The following is a 20,051-nucleotide window of genomic DNA, read 5'->3' as shown; positions in this document are numbered from 1 at the left end:
CAAACAAACAGAGATGAACAGTAACTGAAATGAAAAATACACTAGAAGGAATCAATAGCAGAATAACTGAGGCAGAACGGATAAGTGACCTGGAAGACAGAATGGTGGAATTCACTGCCCTGGAAGAGGAGAAAGAAAAAAGAATGAAAAGAAATGAAGACAGCTTAAGAGATCTCTGGGACAACATTAAATGCACCAACATTCGCATTATAGGGGTCCCAGAAGGCGAAGAGAGAGAGAAAGGACCCGAGAAAATATGTGAAGAGATTACAGTCGAAAACTCCGCTAACATGGGAAAGGAAATAGCCACCCAAGTCCAGGAAGTGCAGAGTCCCAAGCAGGATAAACCCAAGGAGAAACATGCGGAGACACACAGTAATCAAACTGACAAAAATTAAAGACAAAGAAAAATTATTAAAAGCAACAAGGGAAAAACGACAAATAACATACAATTAACATACAACACATGACAAATAACATACAAACATACATTTGTCGTATAAAAATGACAAATAACATACAACAGCTGATTTCTCAGCAGAAACTCTACAAGCCAGAAGGGAGTGGCATGATTTATCTAAAGTGATGAAAAGGAAGAACCTACAAGCAAGATTACTCTACCTGGCAAGGATCTCATTCAGAGTTGACGGAGAAATCAAAGGCTTTACAGACAAGCAAAAGCTAAGGGAATTCAGCACCACCAAACCAGCTCTACAAAAAATGCTAAAGGAACCTCTTCTCTAAAGGGGAAACACAAGAGAAGAAAAGGACCTATAAAAACAAACCTGAAACAATTAAGAAAATGGTAATAGGAACATACATATCAATAATTACCTTAAACGTAAATGGATTAAATGCTCCAACCAAAAGACAGAGGCTTGCTGAATGGATACAAAAACAAGACCCATATATATGCTGTCTACAGGAGACCCACTTCAGACCTAGGGACATATACAGAATGAAAGTGAGGGGATGGAAAAAGATATTCCATGCAAATGGAAATCAAAAGAAAGCTGGAGTAGCAATACTCATATCAGATAAAATAGACTTATAAAGAATGTTACAAGAGACAAGGAAGGACACTACATAATGATCAAGGGATCAATCCAAGAAGAAGATATAACAATTATAAATATATATGCACCCAACATAGGAGCACCTCAATACATAAGGCAAATACTAACAGCTATAAAAGAGGAAATCAACAGTAAAACAATAATAGTAGGGGACTTTAACACCTCATTTACACCGATGGACAGAATCATCCAGACAGAAACTTAATAAGGAAACACAAGCTTTAAAGGACACAACGAACTAGATAGATTTAACTGATAATTATAGGACAGTCCATCCGAAAACAGATTACACTTTCCTCTCAAGTACACATGACACATTCCAGGATAGATCACATCTTGGGTCACAAATCAAGCCTCACTAAATTTAAGAAAACTGAAATCATATCAAGAATCTTTTGACCACAATGCTATGAGATTAGCAATTAATTACTTGGAATAAAACATAAAAACCACAAACACATGAAGGCTAAACAATACGTTACTAAATAACCAAGAGATCACTGAAGAAATCAAAGAGGAAATAAAAAAATACCTAGAGACGAATGACAATGAAAACATGATGATCCAAAACCTATGGGATGCAGCAAAAGCAGTTCTAAGAGGGAAGTTTATAGCAATACAACCCTACCTCAAGAAACAAGAAAAATCTCAAATAAACAATCTAACCTTACACCTAAAGGAACTAGAGAAAGAAGAACAAACAAAACCCAAAGCTAATAGAAGGAAAGAAATCATAAAGATCAGAGCAGAAATAAATGAAACAGAAACAAAGAAAACAACAGCAAAGATCAATAAAACTAAAAGGTGGTTCTTTGAGAACATAAAATTGATAAATCTTTAACCAGACTCTTCAAGAACAAGACGGAGAGAACTCAAATCAATAAAATTAGAAATGAAACAGGAGAAGTTACAACAGACATTGCAGAAATACAGAGCATCCAAAGAGACTCCTACAAGCAACTCTATGCCAATAAAATGGACAACCTGGAAGAAACAGACAAATTCTTAGAAAGGTAAAACCTACCAAGGCTGAACCAGGAAGAAACAGAAAATATGAAAAGACCAATCACAAGCACTGAAATTGAAACTGTGATTTAAAATCTTCCAACAAACAAAAGTCCAGGACCAGATGGCTTTACAGGTGAATTCTATGAAACATTTAGAGAAGAGCTAACACCCATCTTTCTCAAACTCTTCCAAAAAATTGCAGAGGCAGGAACACTCCCAAACTTATTCTACGAAGCCACCATCAGCCTAATACCAAAACCAGACAGAGATACTACAAAAAAGGAAAATTACAGATCAGTATCACTGATGAATATGGACGCAAACATCCTCAACAAAATACTAGCAAACAGAATCCAACAATACATTAAAAAGGATCATACACCATGATCAAGAGGGATTTATCCCAGGTATACAAGAATTCTTCAATATATGCAAATCAATCAATGTGATACACCATATTAACAAACTGAATAATAAAAACCATATGATCATCTCAATAGATGCAGAAAAAGCTTTTGACAAAATTCAACACCAATTTATGATAAAAACTCTCCAGAAAATGGGCACAGAGGGAACATACCTCAACATAATAAAGGCCATATATGACAAACTCACAGCAAACATCATCCTCAATGGTGAAAAACTGAAAGCATTTCCTCTAAGATCAGGAACAAGACAAGGATGTCCACTCCTGCCACTGTTATTCAACATAGTTTTGGAAGTCCTAGCCACGGCAATCAGAGAAGAAAAAGAAATAAAAGGAATCCAAATTGGAGAAGAAGTAAAACTGTCACTGTTTGCAGATGACATGATGCTGTACATAGAGAATCCTAAAGATGCCACCAGAAAACTACTAGAGAGCTAATTAATGAACCTGGTAAAGTTGCAGGATACAAAATTAATGTACAGAAATCTCTTGCATTCCTATACACTAACAATGTAAGATTAGAAAGAGCAATTAAGGAAACAATCCCATTCACCACTGTAACAAAAAGAATAAAATACCTAGGAATAAACCTATCTAAGGAGGTAAAAGGCCTGTACTAAGGAAACTATTAAGACACTGGTGAAAGAAATCAAAGATGACACAAACAGATGGAGAGATATACCATGTTCTTGGATTGGAAGAATCAATATTGTTAAAATGACTATACTACCCAAAGCAATCTACGGATTCAATGCAATCCCTATCAAATTACCAGTGGCATTTTTCACAGAACTAGAACAAAAAATCTTAAAATTTGTATGGAGACACAAAAGACCCCGAATAGCAAAAGCAATCTTGAGGGAAAAAAACAGAGCTTGAGGAATCAGACTCCCTGATTTCAGGCTATACTACAAAGCTACAGGAATCAAGATAGTATGGTACTGGCACAAAAATAGAAACACAGATCAATGAAACAGGATAGAAAACCAGAGATAAATCCACGCACCTATGGTCAACTAATCTATGACAAAGGAGGCAAGGAGTTACAATGGAGAAAAGACAGTCTCTTCAATAAGTGGTGCTGGGAAAACTGGACAGCTACATGTAAAAGAATGAAATTAGAACACTCCCAAACACCATATACAAAAATAAATTCAAAATGGATTAAAAACCTAAATGTAAGACCAGACACTATAAAACTCTTCGAGGAAAACATAGGAAGAACACTCTTTGACATAAATCACAGCAAGATCTTTTATGACCCACCTCCTAGAGTAATGGAAATAAAAACAAACAAACAAATGGGACTTAATGAAACTTAAAAGCTTTTGCACAGAAAAGGAAACCATAAACAAGACGAAAAGACAACCCTCAGAATGGGAGAAAATATCTGCAAACGAATCAACGGACAAAGGATTAATCTCCAAAATATAGCAACAGCTCATGCAGCTTAATCTTTTTTTTTTTTTTTTTGCAGTACGCGGGTCTCTCACTGCCGTGTCCTCTCCCGTTGCGGAGCACAGGCTCCAGATGCGCAGGCTCAGCGGCCATGGCCCACTGGCCCAACTGCTCCGTGGCATGTGGGATCCCCCGGACCGGGGCACGAACCCGCGTCCCCTGCATCAGCAGGCGGACTCTCAACCACCGCGCCACCAGGGAAGCCCATGCAGCTTAATCTTCAAAAAAAACAAATAACCCAATCAAAAAATGGGCCGAAGACCTAAATAGACATCTCTCCAAAGACGACATACAGATGGCCAAGAGGCACATGAAAAGCTGCTCAACATCACTAATTATTGGAGAAATGCAAATCAAAACTACAATGAGCTATCAACTCACACCAGTTAGAATGGGCATCATCAGAAAATCTACAAACAACAAATGCTGGAGAGGGTGTGGAGGAAAGGGAACCCACTTGCAGTGTTTGTGGGAATGTAAATTGACACAGCCGCTATGGAGAACAGTATGGAGGTTCCTTAAAAAACTAAAAATAGAATTACCATATGACCTAGCAATCCCACTACTGGGCATATACCCAGAGAAAACCATAATTCAAAAAGACACATGCACCCCAATGTTCACGGCAGCACTATTTACAATAGTCAGGTCATAGAAACAACCTAAATGCCCATCAACAGATGAATGGATAAAGAAGATGTGGTACATATATACAATGGAGTATTACTCAGCCATAAAAAGGAACAAAATTGGGTCATTTGTAGATACGTGGATGGACCTAGAGACTTTCATACAGAGTGAAGTAAGTCAGAAAGAGAAAAACAAATATCGTATATTAATGCATGTGTGTAATCTAGAAAAATGGTACAGATGAACCAGTTTACAAGGCAGAAATAGAGACACAGATGTAGAGAACAAACGTATGGACACCAAGGGGGGGAAGTGGGGGTGGTGGTGGTCATGGTGGTGGGATGAATTGTGAGACTGGGATTGATATATATATACTAATATGTATAAAGTAGATAACTAATAAGATCCTAAGATAACTAATAATAAAAAATAAACAAATTTTAAAAAATGCAATACCTTTACATTAGCACCAAAAATTGAAATACTTAGGTATAAATCTAACAAAATAGATACAGAACCTATATGAGGAAAACCACAAAACTCTGATGAATGAAGTCAAAGAAGAACCAAATAAATGAAGAGATATTCTATGTTCATGGATAGGAAGACTCAGTACCACCAAGATCTCAGTTCTTCCCAACTTATCTGCATGTTGGAGGAGGTCATTGAGAGGACATGACCACTGGTTGACCTGAGAAATGGACCCAGGCAATCAGAGGCTCCTTACCCTCTCCATGGGATGTCCATTCTGCCCACTGTTCTCATACAAGGAGCCACTTCAAGGACACAGCCTTGAGGCAGTAATGTGCTATTGAGACCATCTGGACTATATACATGACTGAACCCCCATTAAGGTCTCTAGAAAAATGCTTAAGATTCTGGCGGGTGGGTACGGAGATCTACTTGTCATGCAACTGCCCAAGACATGCCTTGTATGTAAGTTCCCTTGTTTATTAAAACTGCCACCCTCCAAACTGGAGTGGTCTGCCTTTCTTCAGTCCCTCCTTGCCCTCTATGTATGGGGGCCAGTTCAGAATTTCACTCAGGGAACTCGTGAGGTTGTGAACCAACAATGCAATCTCAATCAAAATCCCAGCAAGTTATTTTATGGATATCAACAAACTGATTCTAAAGTTGACATGGAGAGGCAAAAGACCCAGAAAAGCCAACACAATATTGAAGAGGAAAAAAAAGTTGGAAGACAGACACTACCCAACTTCAAGACTTACTATGAAGCTATAGTAATCAAGATAGTATGGTACTGGGGGAGTGGCCAAGATGGCAGAGTCAGAAGACCCTGAGCTCACCTCCTCCCATGGCACACCAAAATTACAACTATTTACACAGAAACTATTGATGAGAAAGAAGGGAATACTAGCAGAAAAGATCTTCTACAACTAAATATACAATGAAGGAACCACAATGAGATGAGTAGGAAGGGTGGAGATGTGGCAGAGTCAAGATCCACACTCCCAGGTGGATGACCCACAAACAGGAGGATAATTACAACTGTAGAGGTTCAGCCCAAGGAGCCAGTGGTCTGAGCACCATATCAGGCTCCCCAGCCTAGGGGCTTCTGCACTGGGAAGATGAGCCCCCAGAACGTTGGCTTTGAAGGCTAGTGGGGCTTACTTTTGGGAGAGCCAGAGGATTGTGGGAAGAGACTCCACTCTTAAAGGGCACATACAAAATCGCACACACTTCAGGAGGACCCAGGGCACAAGCAATAATTTGAAAGAAGCCTGGGTCAGACTGACCTACTGATCTTGGAGAGCCTCCCAGAGAGGCAGAAGGCAACTGGAGCTTATCTTGGGGACAAGACAAAGGTAGCAGTCATTTGGGGGAGGCTGTTCTACTACATGGACGCTGGTGCTGGCAAACACCATTTCTGAACCCTCCTTCTAGCTTATTAGTGTCAGGACCCAACCCTATCCACTAGCCTTTCAGCACCAATACTGGAATGCCTCAGGCCAAGTAACTAGCTGAGCAGAGACACAGCCCCATCCACCAGCAGGCTTGCTGCCTTAAGGTCCCCTGAGCCACAGTCACCCTGGGATCCAACACTGTTTGCCAGAGGGCCCGGGACCCAGCCATGCACACCAGTGGGCAGCACTAGCCCCAGAACCAGCCTCACCCACCGGAGGATAGGCAACAGTCCCAGGATACCTTGGGCTCCGGCCCCAGCCACGAGTGGGCAGAAACACAAACTCTGGGACCCCCAGCTCTGCCCACCCGTGAACAGGCACTAGCCTGGAATCCCCTGGGCCTCCCCACCCAGTAGCAGGCTGACACCAGCTCTGCAACACCTAGGCCTTGCAGCCAGAGACCCCAGGACCTAGCCCTGCCACCAGCTGACTGATACCAGCTCCAAGACACTCTGGACCCCTCAGCCAGCTGTCCCAGGATCTAGCTCCTCTCACCAGTGGGCCAACACAAGCTTTGGGACACCCCAGACCCTGCAGCCAGCTATGTCTGGAACTGGCCCCACCTACCTGTAGGCCGACACTATATCTGGAAGACCCCAGCACCATACCCACTCCAGAACCCAGCTCCAACCACCAGTGGGCTAGCACTAGCCCCAGGACCACTGGGCCACAGTCAGCAGCCTCATGACCCAGACCTGCCCACCAGTGGCCAGCATCCTCTACACAAGGCAGTGCCTGGCAACTAACTGGAGTGTGGGCCAGCCACACCTACCAGACTCCCATAGTAGTCAGTGTGCCAACGCAGCAGGCACCCCTAGAGCATACAGCTCTGGTGACCAGGGGGGATTGTGCTGTTGGGGTGCAGAAGAACTAAGTGACAGGAAATAGGCAATTTACTTTATAGAGAGTTCAAAGTAGTGACGGGTGAACAGAGTGAGAAGTTAAAAGTTTCTAACAAAGAGTTTAAAAATATAAAGAAAAACCAAGCAGAGCTGAAGAATACAATAACTGAAATGGAAAAATACACTAGAAGGAATCAACAGATTAAATGATACAGTGGAATGGATCTGTGAGCTGGCAGACAAAGTAGTGGAAATCACTTAAGCTGAACAGAAGAAAGAATAAAAAGAAATGAGGACAGCTTAAGAGACCTCTGAGACATCAAGCATACTAACATTTGAATTACAGGGGTCCCAGAAGGAGAAGAAAGAGAGAAAGTAGCAGGGAACGTATCTGAAGATATAATAGCTGAAAACTTCCCTAACCTGGAGAAGGAAACAGACATCCAGGTCCAGGAAGCACAGAGAGTCCCACAGAGAATCAATCCAAAGAGGACCACACCAAGACATAAAAATTAAAGATAGAGAATGTTAAAAGAAGCATGGGAAAAGTAGCAATTTATGTACAAGGGAACTCCCATAAGGCTATCAGCTGACCTTTCAGCAGAAACTCTGTAGGCCAGGAGGGAGTGGCATGATATATTTAAAGTGATGAAAGGGATAAGTCTACAACCAAGTATACTCGACCTGGTAAAGCTTGTGTTCAGATTTTATGGAGAGACCAAAAGTTTTATGGACAAGCAAAAGCTAAAAGAGTTCAGCACCACTAAACCAGCTTTACAAGAAATGTTAAAGGGACAACTCTAAGTGAAAAAGAAAAGGCTACAACTAGAAAGATGAAAATTGTGAAAGGAAAAAATCTCACTGGTAAAGACAACTATACAGTAAAGGTAGTAAATCAGCCATAGTAAGAAGATTAAAAGACAGAAGTCATAAAATCATCTATGTCTGCAATAAGTAGTTAAGGGATACACAAAAGATATAAAACAAAAGATGTAAAATATGATGTCAAAAACAGTAAACATGCGGGGGGAGGGTAAAAATGCAGGGTTGTTAAAATGAGTTTGAACTTAAGAGATCAGTAACTTCAAGTAATCATACATACACATGCGTGCACACACACACATGCACAGAATGCTATGTACAGTGTGGGGAATATAGTCAATAACTATGTAGTATCTTTGTGTGGTGACACATATTAACTAGACTTATCATGGTGATCATTTTGAAATGTATAGAAATATCAAATCACTATGCTGTGTAATAGAAACTAACATAGTATTGCAGGTCAATTATACTGCAAAAACAAACAAACTCATAGAAAAAGAGACCAAATTTCTGGTTACCAGAGGCGGGGGGGTGGGGGGGGGGGAATTGGATGAAGGTGATCAAAAGACACAAACTTCCACTTATAAGATAAATAAAACTTAATAAAATTAGAAGGAAAAAAAGACAATATGGTATTTGCAAAAGAGTAGACAAAATATATCAATGGAACAGAATACAGAGCCCAGAAACAGACCCCTATAAATATAATCAGCTGATCTTTGACAAAGGAGCAAAGGCAATACAATGGAGCAAAGATAGTCTCCTTCAACAAACAGTGCTGGAACAACTGGACATCTACAGGTAAAAAATGAATCTAGACAGAGACCTTATACCTTTCACAAAAATTAACTCAAAATGAATCAGAGACCTAAATGTTAAACTGTAAAATTCCTGGAAAACACAGGAGAAAACCTACATGACCTTGGTTTTGGTGATGCCTTTTTAGTTATAACATCAAACACAGGATCCATGAAGGAAATAACTGATAAGCTGGACTTCATTAAAATAAAAAACTTCTGCTCTGTGAAAGACAATGTCAAAGACAATTGTCAATCCAGACAATACAATATTATTCAGCACTAAAGAAATGAGCTATCAAGCCAAGAAAAGGCATGGAGGAACCATAAATACATATTACTAAGTGAGAGAAGGCCATCTGAAAAGGCTACATACTATATGACTCCAACCATATGACATTCTGGAAGAGGCAAAACTACAGAGTCAGTAATTACATACACTACCATGCATAAGATAGATAGCTAGTGGGAACCTGCTATAAAGCACAGGAAGCTCTGCTCGGTGCTCTGTGATGACCTAGATAGGTGGAATGCGGGGGTGGGAAGGAGGTCCAAGAGGCAGGGGATATATGTATACATATAGCTGCTTCACTTCACTGTAGAGCAGAAACTAATACAACATTGTAAAGCAATTAAACTCCAATTTAAAAAAAGGAAAAAAAAAATCAGTTGTTGCAGGGAGGGGCAGTATGTGAACAGGCAGAGCAGAGGATTTTTAGGGCAGTGAAAATACTCTGTATGATATGATAATGATGGATATATGTCATTAAACATTTGTTCAATCCCATAGAATGTACAACACCAAGAGTGAACCCTAAGGTAAACTATAAACTTTGAGTGATTATGATGTGTCAATATAGGTTCATCTTTGGATAAAATGTACCATTCTGGTGAATGATGTTGATAATGGGGAGGCAATGCATGTGTGGGGGCAGCAGAATATAGGAAATCTGTACCTTCCTCTCACTTTTGCTGTAAACCTAAAACTGCTCTAAAAAAATAAAGTCTTAAAGTCTTATGATACATGTATCATAAAGACTTCAAAAAAAATAATCTAACACACAATAGTAATATCTCTAGGTTACAAGACTGTGGGTAAATTTTTTCTCCTTTTTCTATATTTTTCTATTTTCTATTATAAATATATATCAATAATTTTTAAAATATAATAACCACCCTCTAAGAGGGGACCTACCAAACCTCTCATATTCCCTATTATGTCAATTTCAGAATCCTACATGGTCTCTTTGTATGCTGCAAAAATTGTCTTTTGCAGGTGCATGTCAACTTGCAATCTAAATCTAACATCCAGACTCCGGTAAAACTTCTTACCATGTCAGTAGTGCCACCCTCTTTGGTGCTTTGTGTGTTATATACATTGTCCACGGGTTAACTAATAATTAGAAAAGTAACACTGCAACCAGGTAATGATGACCAGTCTGTGGACTCTGTAATTAGTTGTCAACTATGTTCTAAGACTTAAAATAGCCTTCCACTTTCCACTCCTAATTGGGAATTATACCCTGCTTCCTGATCAACCTTAATATCTGTAAAAATATGGACACTGAGGTGGTTAGACCTGGTTACACCATCATCTTGTGGCTAATTTAATATTATCACAAGCAACATCATACTGAGTAAAAATTGCAAAATTCTTAGGAGTAACTGCCTGTGGCAATTGTCATTACTCTCCATAGATTGAAATGAATATGTAATGTGAGCTTCCACACCAGAGGCAGTAGTGTCTAGTACTGTATTCCTGACCAGGAAAGAAAGTCCTCTCATAGTAATGAAAAAAAGATAAAGAATGAATGTCCTCTTTGGTTGGGAGGTGAAATAGGTACATGATTCCCAGGAACAGAAAGAGCAGCAGGATTTCCTCAACAAAGAGACCTATGGCAACCGTGCATCTCAGTTCTTCTAACTGATTTGAGGAACAGGTTATATACACTTCTCTTAACAAAAATTTATTTCTGGGCCTTTAAGTTCAATTAGGTGCTCCTGTTCTGCCACACATTCCATGTTTCCAGCACCCATGACTATGACCTCTCCCTTTCTTGGGCTCCATTGAGAGGTTGAACACCCATCTATACCTTGGCAACGATACAATCCAGAATTCTGACCTCACATCCAACCTCTTTGCTTTGTTTCTATATCCCCAGCCCCTGTATTAAACTAAAATCAGGTATCTCTCCCTGATTGTTAAGAACAAGGTAACTTTTAGAGTGAAATGAGTTAACACCTCCTACAATCACAACCTCTTATTAGCCAATCCAGCATTATGAGCCACCCATCCCAAAACAAAAATTTTTTTAGAATTTAGTGGTGTTATGATGAACTGAGCCTGCCTGTGGCCTCAAAAACCGCTAGATCCAGGGTCCAATGTCCATCTTCAGTCCCATTGCCTATCCCCTCATTCCAAGAATTTTTTAGTATTTTTCTGCCATGCTTACTAATACAGATGGATATGCATGCCAGTGTTGTAAGGTGGGCACTATATTTCCCTTGATCTTTTAATAATCCAATACACAGAGGGTGATATTGTAGACAGGAAATCCAGGATCTATTAAGCCTTTCATACAAGTTCTTGCTGTCTTTGGCCAATATGGTGATACCATGTGCCACCTTATAATTAGAATAGATACCACTGCAGCCAAGGCAGCTTGTTTACACTGGCTAGGTGTAACCCCTTGCCAGTTCTTATACTGTTTCAGAATATTGATTCATACTGAAGACACTTGGAGGACACTTGCTGGCCTAAAGAGAAGCCAGTCAGCTGTCAGTGGCAACATGCAGTCTCAGCTACCTTGCCCTCATTGGACATGAATCTAGGGTGCTATTTCAACTGTCCTTGTGAATATGTCCACTTTAGAATTTCATAGAGGGGGGATGATCTGTCCTTCTGAGGGGCGTTTAGATGCTTCTTCAAATATTAACATATTGGATATTTGGTCTATTTCTGACTGCAGATCCTGGCTCCAAAATGGAAATTTATTAATGGACAATCTTGGGCTTTCCATGGTCCAAATCATTGGCCCAAACCCACTACAACTGATCTAGGAGTCTGCTGAAATCAACACCTGGGGCATGGAGTTACACCTCAGTTGGTACCATCCAGGATGCACATAATTTTGCCCATTAAGTGAACCTTTCAGGTCCCCAGTGAGTAAGCATTTTTCCGGACTGATGATGCAAAGTATCTGTCTTTTCATGTTTTCAGCCACTGATGACACTGGGCAGATCCATTAATGGAAAACAATACAAAGGGTTGCTTTTTTTGATAAAAAATCTCCAAATGGACCTTAGGTAATAGGCCCAAATTTTTAAAGGGGTCTCAATACTTGGTAAATGATCAATATTGTGATATAATGCATAATAGTAAATGAATAAATTTGGGTAGGCCCTGAGTTTTTTGAGTTTGACTTCCCAGCCCACTACCATGGATTACTTCTATATCTAAAGCAGTGGTTTTCCACCCTGGCTGCTTACTGGAATCATCTAGGAAGCTTAAAAACAGAAGCAAACAGCAACAAAGAAACTATACCTGAGACCCACCCTAAATAAATTAAATTGAAGTTTCTAGGGATGAGACTCAGCCGTTGGTGGTTTTATTATGTTTGCTTTAACTCTCCAAGTGATTCTAATATGCAGCCAGGTTTGAAAATCAAGAATCTAGAGCAATGGTTCTCAAACTTTAGAATACATCAATATCACATGTAGGTGATTAAAGTAGATTGCTGGGCCCCCATCTAGATTTTCTGATTTGGTCTGGGGTGAAGCTCAAGAATCTGCATTTCTAACACCTAGTTAAGTGCTAATGCACTGGTTAAATGCACTGGCTAATGCTGCTGGTTAAAGGACCACACTGAAAACCACTGATCGAGAGTGTGTTTTTCAAACTTTGATATTAAACCCCACAACTTTAATATTTTAAACCCAAAACATTACCTGAGAACGTTGTTAAAATTCAGAGTCTAATCCAGTAGGCCTGGGGTAGGGTTTGAGACCTGCATTTCTTGCTGGTCTAAGGACCGTATCTTTGAACAGCAGGGATCTAGAGCTGCCATTTTTTAAATAACCAAGCAAACTAGAAGCTGCTGGAGCAAATCTTCAAGGAGGCCAGTTTTGCATAATAATGACATGACTCATTTTGATGACTTCTTTCTTTGTTCCCTGATCACCTGAACATACACAGTCTCCTGGACAGCCTCGTGATTACAATGTAATTATTGCAAAACAGCCAACATCTCCACTAATGTGAAGCTCTACTCACCTTACTTGATACAGCTGATCACTTCCTTCTCCCTGAAAAACTCTTTTTACTTGACTTCCATGACCCCACACTCTCTTGGTCTTCCTCCTGCCTCTCTAGCCACTTTTTTGTCAGTTCTTTTTCACCTCCCCTATATTTAAATGTTGGAGGGCTGCCGTAATCCATTTTTCAGATTCTTTATCCATACTCACTCCTTCAGTAGTCTCATCCAGGCTCATGGCTTTAAATACTATCTAGATGCTGATAACACTCAAAGCCCAGAATGCTTCCCTGGATTATAGACATGCATGTTCAACTGCCTAATGTACAACCCCACTTGGTTGTCTATTAGCATCTAAAACAGAACACTTCTAAAAGAGCTCATGATCTTCCCTTTCTCCCAAAACAGAAAATTTGCTCCTGCCAGTCTTTGCTAATTCAGTTATTGGCAACTCTATTCTTTCAGGTGTTCTGGCCAAAAACTGCAATCACCATTGATCTTTCTTTTCTGTCACAATTTATACCTGGTCCATCAGTAAATCATGTTGCCTCTATCTTCAAAATATATCTAATCCTTTCTCACTGCTTCCACTGTAACCACTCTGGTCCAAGCCACCAATATGTCTTAGAACAGTCCCCTAAGTGGTCTCTCTGCTTCCATCCTATCCCTCTCCCTCAGTCTGTCATCAAAATAGGAGCCAGAGTGACCTTGTTAAACCATTAACTCAAATTATGTCACTAATTTGATTAAATTGCTCCAATGGCTTCTAATCTCCCTCAGATGGGAAAGCTAAAATCCTCTCAAAAGCCTGTAAGGTCGTACACAATCTGTTCCCACCACCATTACTTCATCAGACCTCATTTCTTTACTACTTTCACGTGAATTCACTGCACTCCAGCCACGCTTTCACATTGTTCCTCAAGCACATGAGGCATTCCATTTCAGGGCTTTTGAACTTGATAGTCCCTTTGACTGAAATGTCCTTCCCTCATAGCCACACAGCACATTCCCTCACCTCCAAGTCTCTACTCAAGTGTTAAATGTATACTTTACAGTGAGGCGTTCCTGGCTACCCTATCCAAACACCTATCTAAACTCTTCCCAGTAGTCTCTATCTCACTTTCCTGTTTTTTTCTTAGCCCTTACATACTATATAGATATAGATAGATATACACACTATATATACAAAAATAATAGATAATATGTACACACTATATACATATTTATTATGTATATAAATATGAAATTTACCTTGTTTATTATCTCCCCCCAGTAGATATAGGTTCCACGAGGGCTGGGAATTTCACCTGCTTGGTTCACCACTATAACTCTAGTGCTAAAAATAGTCCCTGGTAAATACTAATAGGTGCTCAATAAATATTTGCTGAAAGAATAAGTAAAGCAAGAAATACCTATTTTTACACTAAGATGTGTCCCAGACACCAATTAAGAAAGTGTCTTAAGGGACTTCCCTGGCAGTTCAGTGGTTAAGTTTTCGCTTTCCAATGCAGGGGGTGCAGGTTCGATGCCTGGTCAGGGAGCTAAGATCCCACATGCCTCGGGGCCAAAAAACCAAAACATAAAACAGAAGCGATATTGTAACAAATTCAGTATAGATTTTTTAAATGGTCCACATTAAAAAAAATCTTTAAAAAAAAGAAAGTGTCTTAAGGTGGGTATAACCAATTGTGGCAAATGATGATAAATCAAATAAAATTAGAACAGAGAATTGACCACTGGATATAGCACTGTGGAGGTCACTGGTGACCTTGACAAGAGTTGCTAGGGTGAAATAGAACAGAGCTAAGACTGAATGGGAGAAAAAGAACTGAAGATAGTGAGTACAAACAACTTTTTCAGATATTTTCTCTTAACATAAGACGATTGCATATGATGTTACCTCATCTCAAAATGCTATGCCTTCACTCATTTCTTCTGATGACGACTTCTCTGTTTTCCTTAAAGATCCAGACAGCTTACGTATTCTATTCACTAGGTAACATCACTGTAACTGTTATGTGCCCATGTACATACCACTATCCACAGTACACATAGTATTCTAAGTGATTCTTTACTTGACTGATAGTGTCTTAAACTCCTAATACGTTAAAGCTGGGATCCTTCCACAAAGATGTTCAATAAATATTTCTTTGATGAGTGAAAAGACCTTGAAAGAACAGTAAGTTAATAGTTTCTAAGAAACTGTTCTTATTTCTTAATAGTTTCTAAGAAACTATTACTTCTTAATAGCTTCAAAGAATTTATTTACCATGTTTTCCTTAATTTATATCCAAATATATTTTACTAGTTATCTATATATTAGACACTATAAAATAATAAAGGAAAAGTTATTATAACACAAATGTAAAATTTGTCTTTTCCCCAAGTAAATAATAAAGATACATTTAATGTACATTTATGACAATTTGAACTATTATTCTGGATAATTCAAACCTTTGACTGAAAACATCTTAATTTTATCTCTTAAACTGTGCAGTATTTGAAAAACAACCATAAATATTTTGATATCCAAGTACATAAAGTGAAATCTTACAGAACAGAATTATTAAATAGTCTGTGAAAGTTCAGGTCACCAATTCTAGTTACTTAAACAAAGGGACATTTTACTAAATCTGTATGTAATCTAATACTTTCTGAAGTATTGCTTCTAGATATTACACAATGCTTAAGAAAATTCTGGTATCAGGTTTGAGGGCAGGGTTTCTACCCATTTCTCAAACTGCTTATTTAAGAATTCTATGCGTGCATGTTTTGCGATACAGATTGGCAACATGTTTCCTAAACAGAATCATCTGGGGCACTGTTTGAAAAACAAATTTCTGGGATCCAGCTCTAGAGGATTCTAGCTTAGCACATTTGATGAAAAGGCTAGAAACTGGCAAAAAGCTCCTTAAACTGGCAAAAAGCTCCTGATTCTGTTGATCAGTCAAGTTTGGGAAATATTGACCATATATCTGGAAACATTAAGTAGACAACAAGTCTACAACAAGTCTACTGCAGCAATTCCTGCCAGACCTTAAAAAGTTGCTACCCTCAACCCATAAACACAAAAAGTACTGATCCACCATGGAGACATCATACATTCTGAAACGCTTTTTCAAGACAATTTTGATTTGTGTTGAATAAATGAAATTTCCATACTATAAATACAGAGCTGTTAAAAACCACTTTTACTAGATCATGATGAAGCTTGATCAGTTTTCTTTCTTCAAAACACCACCTACCACAATTGAAGAGCTACTACACCTTTCATTTTGTCTAAAGGAAAAAAAAGTAGTAACAAAATGCACCAAGCTAACTACATTCCATCAATGGTCTTCACTGGTGATATATGACTTGAAAACTATCAATAACATTCACTACTTCAAGCACAAACTTGTCAAAAATGTGTTGATGGGTAGTATCTAGAAAAATTAATTTTAAAAGCTATTGTATCCTTTGGGAAGACAGCTGGCAAAAGTTTCAAAATATAGACCAAGCTACAGATGTTCATCGTTTATTAAAACTACTAGTAGTCTATTTTATAACTTAGTCTTAAGCCTGTAATAAACACTTAATAACTAGAGAATTTTATCAATATAACTTGGGACACAGGAAAAAAAACCATTAAGAAAGAAAAAGTGACTCTAAAATTCCTGTGTTATTTCTGACAGTGAAACTAATTTCTACATAAGTCAGTAATACTGAAATAAATATAACTAAAGGACAAATTACTACATATATACATACCTAATAAAAAGAAGTAAGACAACTACATGCAACACAGACAAAATGATAAAGTCATGTGGCACCACCATTGGCAATGCCAGATGTAGTAAGATGATAGAACTGGTAAGCAACTGATCATTATTTAGTCTACAACCAATATGGCACCTACACTTTCAAAACCTAAAGACAACGACTTGCTCATTCTGGTATAGTCAGCTTCAGACTAAGTTATATTCAATTAATATGTTTTACCTAAGTTTCAAGCAAGTATGAAAACAAAACAGATGATAAAAACTATACTTTTTACTAATAAGGCTAACGTTACAGCAACAGTTTTCCACCATGCCATCACATTTATGAATATTACATTTTCTGCTGTGACAGAATTGAAAAATTACTGGAGTAGTAACTATATTTGTATTTCAAACACTGAATTGAAACAAATTTGAAAGCTTTGAACATTTTCCTGATCTATTTCATAAACAAGAATGATCTCTACCATTATTGTATGAAACAAAATTTCCAAAACAGTTTGAGCGATTTCTAAGTTATAGTCTTAGTACTGTACTAAATTTGTGCCACAATTTCAGGATGCTATATATTCAGATTTTACTACCCCATTGAAATTTTCAAGAAAACTTTTTATTGTTATAAATTATTTTAAGGGTGAATCCTTTGCATAAAATCATAAGCAAGTATCCAATTATGACAAAAATTAGAGTAATCTCACTTTTGAAACACGTTGAGATACTACATATATGGTTGTGCAACTAGGTATATATTATATACCAAAGGAAGGCAAAGCATCACCTCCTTACAATTTACTGAAACACAATTATAAAAATTCAAGCGGTGTGACATAATATAGCTTCAAATTACTGCTGGAAGAATAAACAAAACATCATTTACCCCATCAAATAAATCATATCTAGTTTCAGAAGATCTTCATACCATATTGCTCTCAACTACCAAGTAGTAAAAACAACAGAAGTGCACCTCAAAATCCTTCACACCTACCTACCCCACCTACTGAATCGAACCTAAGAGACTGACTATCTGGAGGAGGGCTTCAGTCAAGGCTTCTTCAACTATATAAGGCTACTATCCCCTGAACTGTCAGAGAACACACACATGGAAAAGAAGAGAGAAACGGGAAAGGATCAGGGAAAAAGACAAAGAACTGGGGTAAATTCTACTCTTGGGGTGAATAACAACAAACCGAACACAAAACACTATCTCATTTCCTACTCCACAATCTCAGCTTCTGGTCTCCTTATCTTTACTCCATCTTGCCCTACCTATTGTTTGTCCTAGGCCTCCTTTTCCCTCTTACAGAGCATAAACGTACAGACCTGCAAAATAGAAGATCTTCTTTATTTACAGAATTTAAGTGCCAGAGTTTTTTGCCTACAAGACATCAAACCATGATACTGGATTTGAAATGCACAATTTAAATCCTGTGGAAAACAGACATGGGGATAAAACTGAGTAACCAAATCCAATCATAGAATCTCTTTTAAAAAACCCAGAAGAAGCAAGCGCAAGTGCGCGCCCACACACACACAAACACACACATAGTCTCAAAATGTTTTAAAACACATTCTCCATCATCAACGACAAATATACTGTGCTTGAGACAATAATCAAAGGACAAGAATAATTTCTGCAGCTTTTAACTTTATTTGCCACAAAAGTTCTGCTGAGACACTGATTGAAAATTACATTTCAAATACACCGCTCACTAAAGAAATGTAAACAAGCACTGGGACCAACTTTAAGATGCCGCCCACAAAAGAATTAAAATGAAGACAAAACTGTGATTTAAGTTAAAAATACAAAAGTATATTTATTTAGCATTGCTTTATTGAAAAGGAAACAGAATTGGAAATCAGAATTATTTTTATCACCTTCCTCGGATCAAACCTATCCCCAAACTGCCTATAGGTGTGCACATTTTAAAGTGCAATGAATTGTCTGAAGGTTGCCAGGGTTTCTTTTCTATCTGCTGATAACAGCAGGGAGTGAAACCTCAACTAATCATTATGGCCAAGAGATGAGAGCCCTCCAGGATGCCATCCTGGGCGCGCTCCCCAGGACCAGCCTAGAGCTTAGGGGACTTTTATCAGTCCTCTACTAGGTAAAGGACTTCCCTCGGGCGCTTTAAGAATTCGTTAAATAAGAAATCAACGAAGGGATTTAAAGGAGTAAAATGCTACCAAAATAACCTTTCGTACATTTCACAAATTTGATGGAAGAAGAAGGGTACACAGCCAGAAAACCGAGCGCCCAGTGGATAAGCGGACTTGGTGTCACCGCACCGACCGAGAGGGAGAGACTCTAGAACGCGAAGATGGGGAAAGGCATCTAGAACGCGAAGATGGGGAAAGGCATTTCTCCGGTGTTAACAGGGTGGATTCGGGACCAGATGGCTGTGGATTTCTCTCCCGGGCGATACGCCCTGAAGGAGCGGGTCACGGGCACCCAGAAGGACCGGCAAGTGCAAACTCGGCGCGCGGGTCTCAAGGGGACGGCGGCCGCCCCCGCCCCTCCGTACCTGATGATGTCGTCGCTGTGGCCCCGGTAGAACTTCTGCCGGTGCTCCCGCGGGCTGTACACCACGCCGACGCCCGCCACGAAGTACACGATCTCCTTGGCCGCCGTGTAGTAGAGGTTGTTGCGGCACTGGTGGCCCCGGTAGCCGTACACCCACTCGAGCCGCAGGTGGCAGCTCGGGGCGCTCCGGGCCGCCATGTCGGGGCGCCCACCCCGCCGTTCCGCTCGGGCCCGCGGCGGCGGCGGCGGGAGACAGGAGGCGGCGGCGTCCGGGCGAAACAAGCCCTCCCGCGGGCGGCCGGGACTCGCCGCCTGCCGCGTCCTCTAAGCCGCGCCTGGCAGGTGCATGTCGCTTCTCCTGCCGCCGCCGGCGTCGCCTCAGCCCACGGGCGGGAGGAAAACCCTAGCCTCGCGGAACATGCTGAGGGCCGCGGGCGCCGCCGGCCGTCAAGAGGGTGCCGCGCGCCCTCTCTTCGCCCACCTCGGTCGCCTTGTCTCCTCAGGCCGCAGCGCCCAAGCCTTGAGCCG

The 20,051-nt window shown here is 39.8% G+C and overlaps 1 protein-coding gene across 2 annotated transcripts in view; it reads right to left on the bottom strand.

Moving 5' to 3' along the window:
• The window catches only part of EML5 (EMAP like 5), a gene marked incomplete at its 5' end in the record, with an annotated part of 161,250 nt that extends 141,529 nt beyond the window's left edge, over window positions 1-19,721 (bottom strand). For both annotated transcript variants that reach the window (XM_082853619.1, XM_082853620.1), the window contains one exon: window positions 19,525-19,721. In XM_082853619.1, the coding sequence (XP_082709745.1) occupies window positions 19,525-19,721 (197 nt within the window). The remainder of the gene's footprint in view (window positions 1-19,524) is intronic.
• Window positions 19,722-20,051: the final 330 nt, after the last annotated feature.

The sequence above is a fragment of the Leucopleurus acutus genome (genome assembly GCF_964270905.1).
Source record: "Leucopleurus acutus genome assembly, chromosome: 1".
NCBI classification, from domain to species: Eukaryota; Metazoa; Chordata; class Mammalia; order Artiodactyla; family Delphinidae; genus Leucopleurus; species Leucopleurus acutus.
Note: the sequence above shows the minus strand (reverse complement) of the source record. Positions and strands in the feature narration are given on the sequence as shown.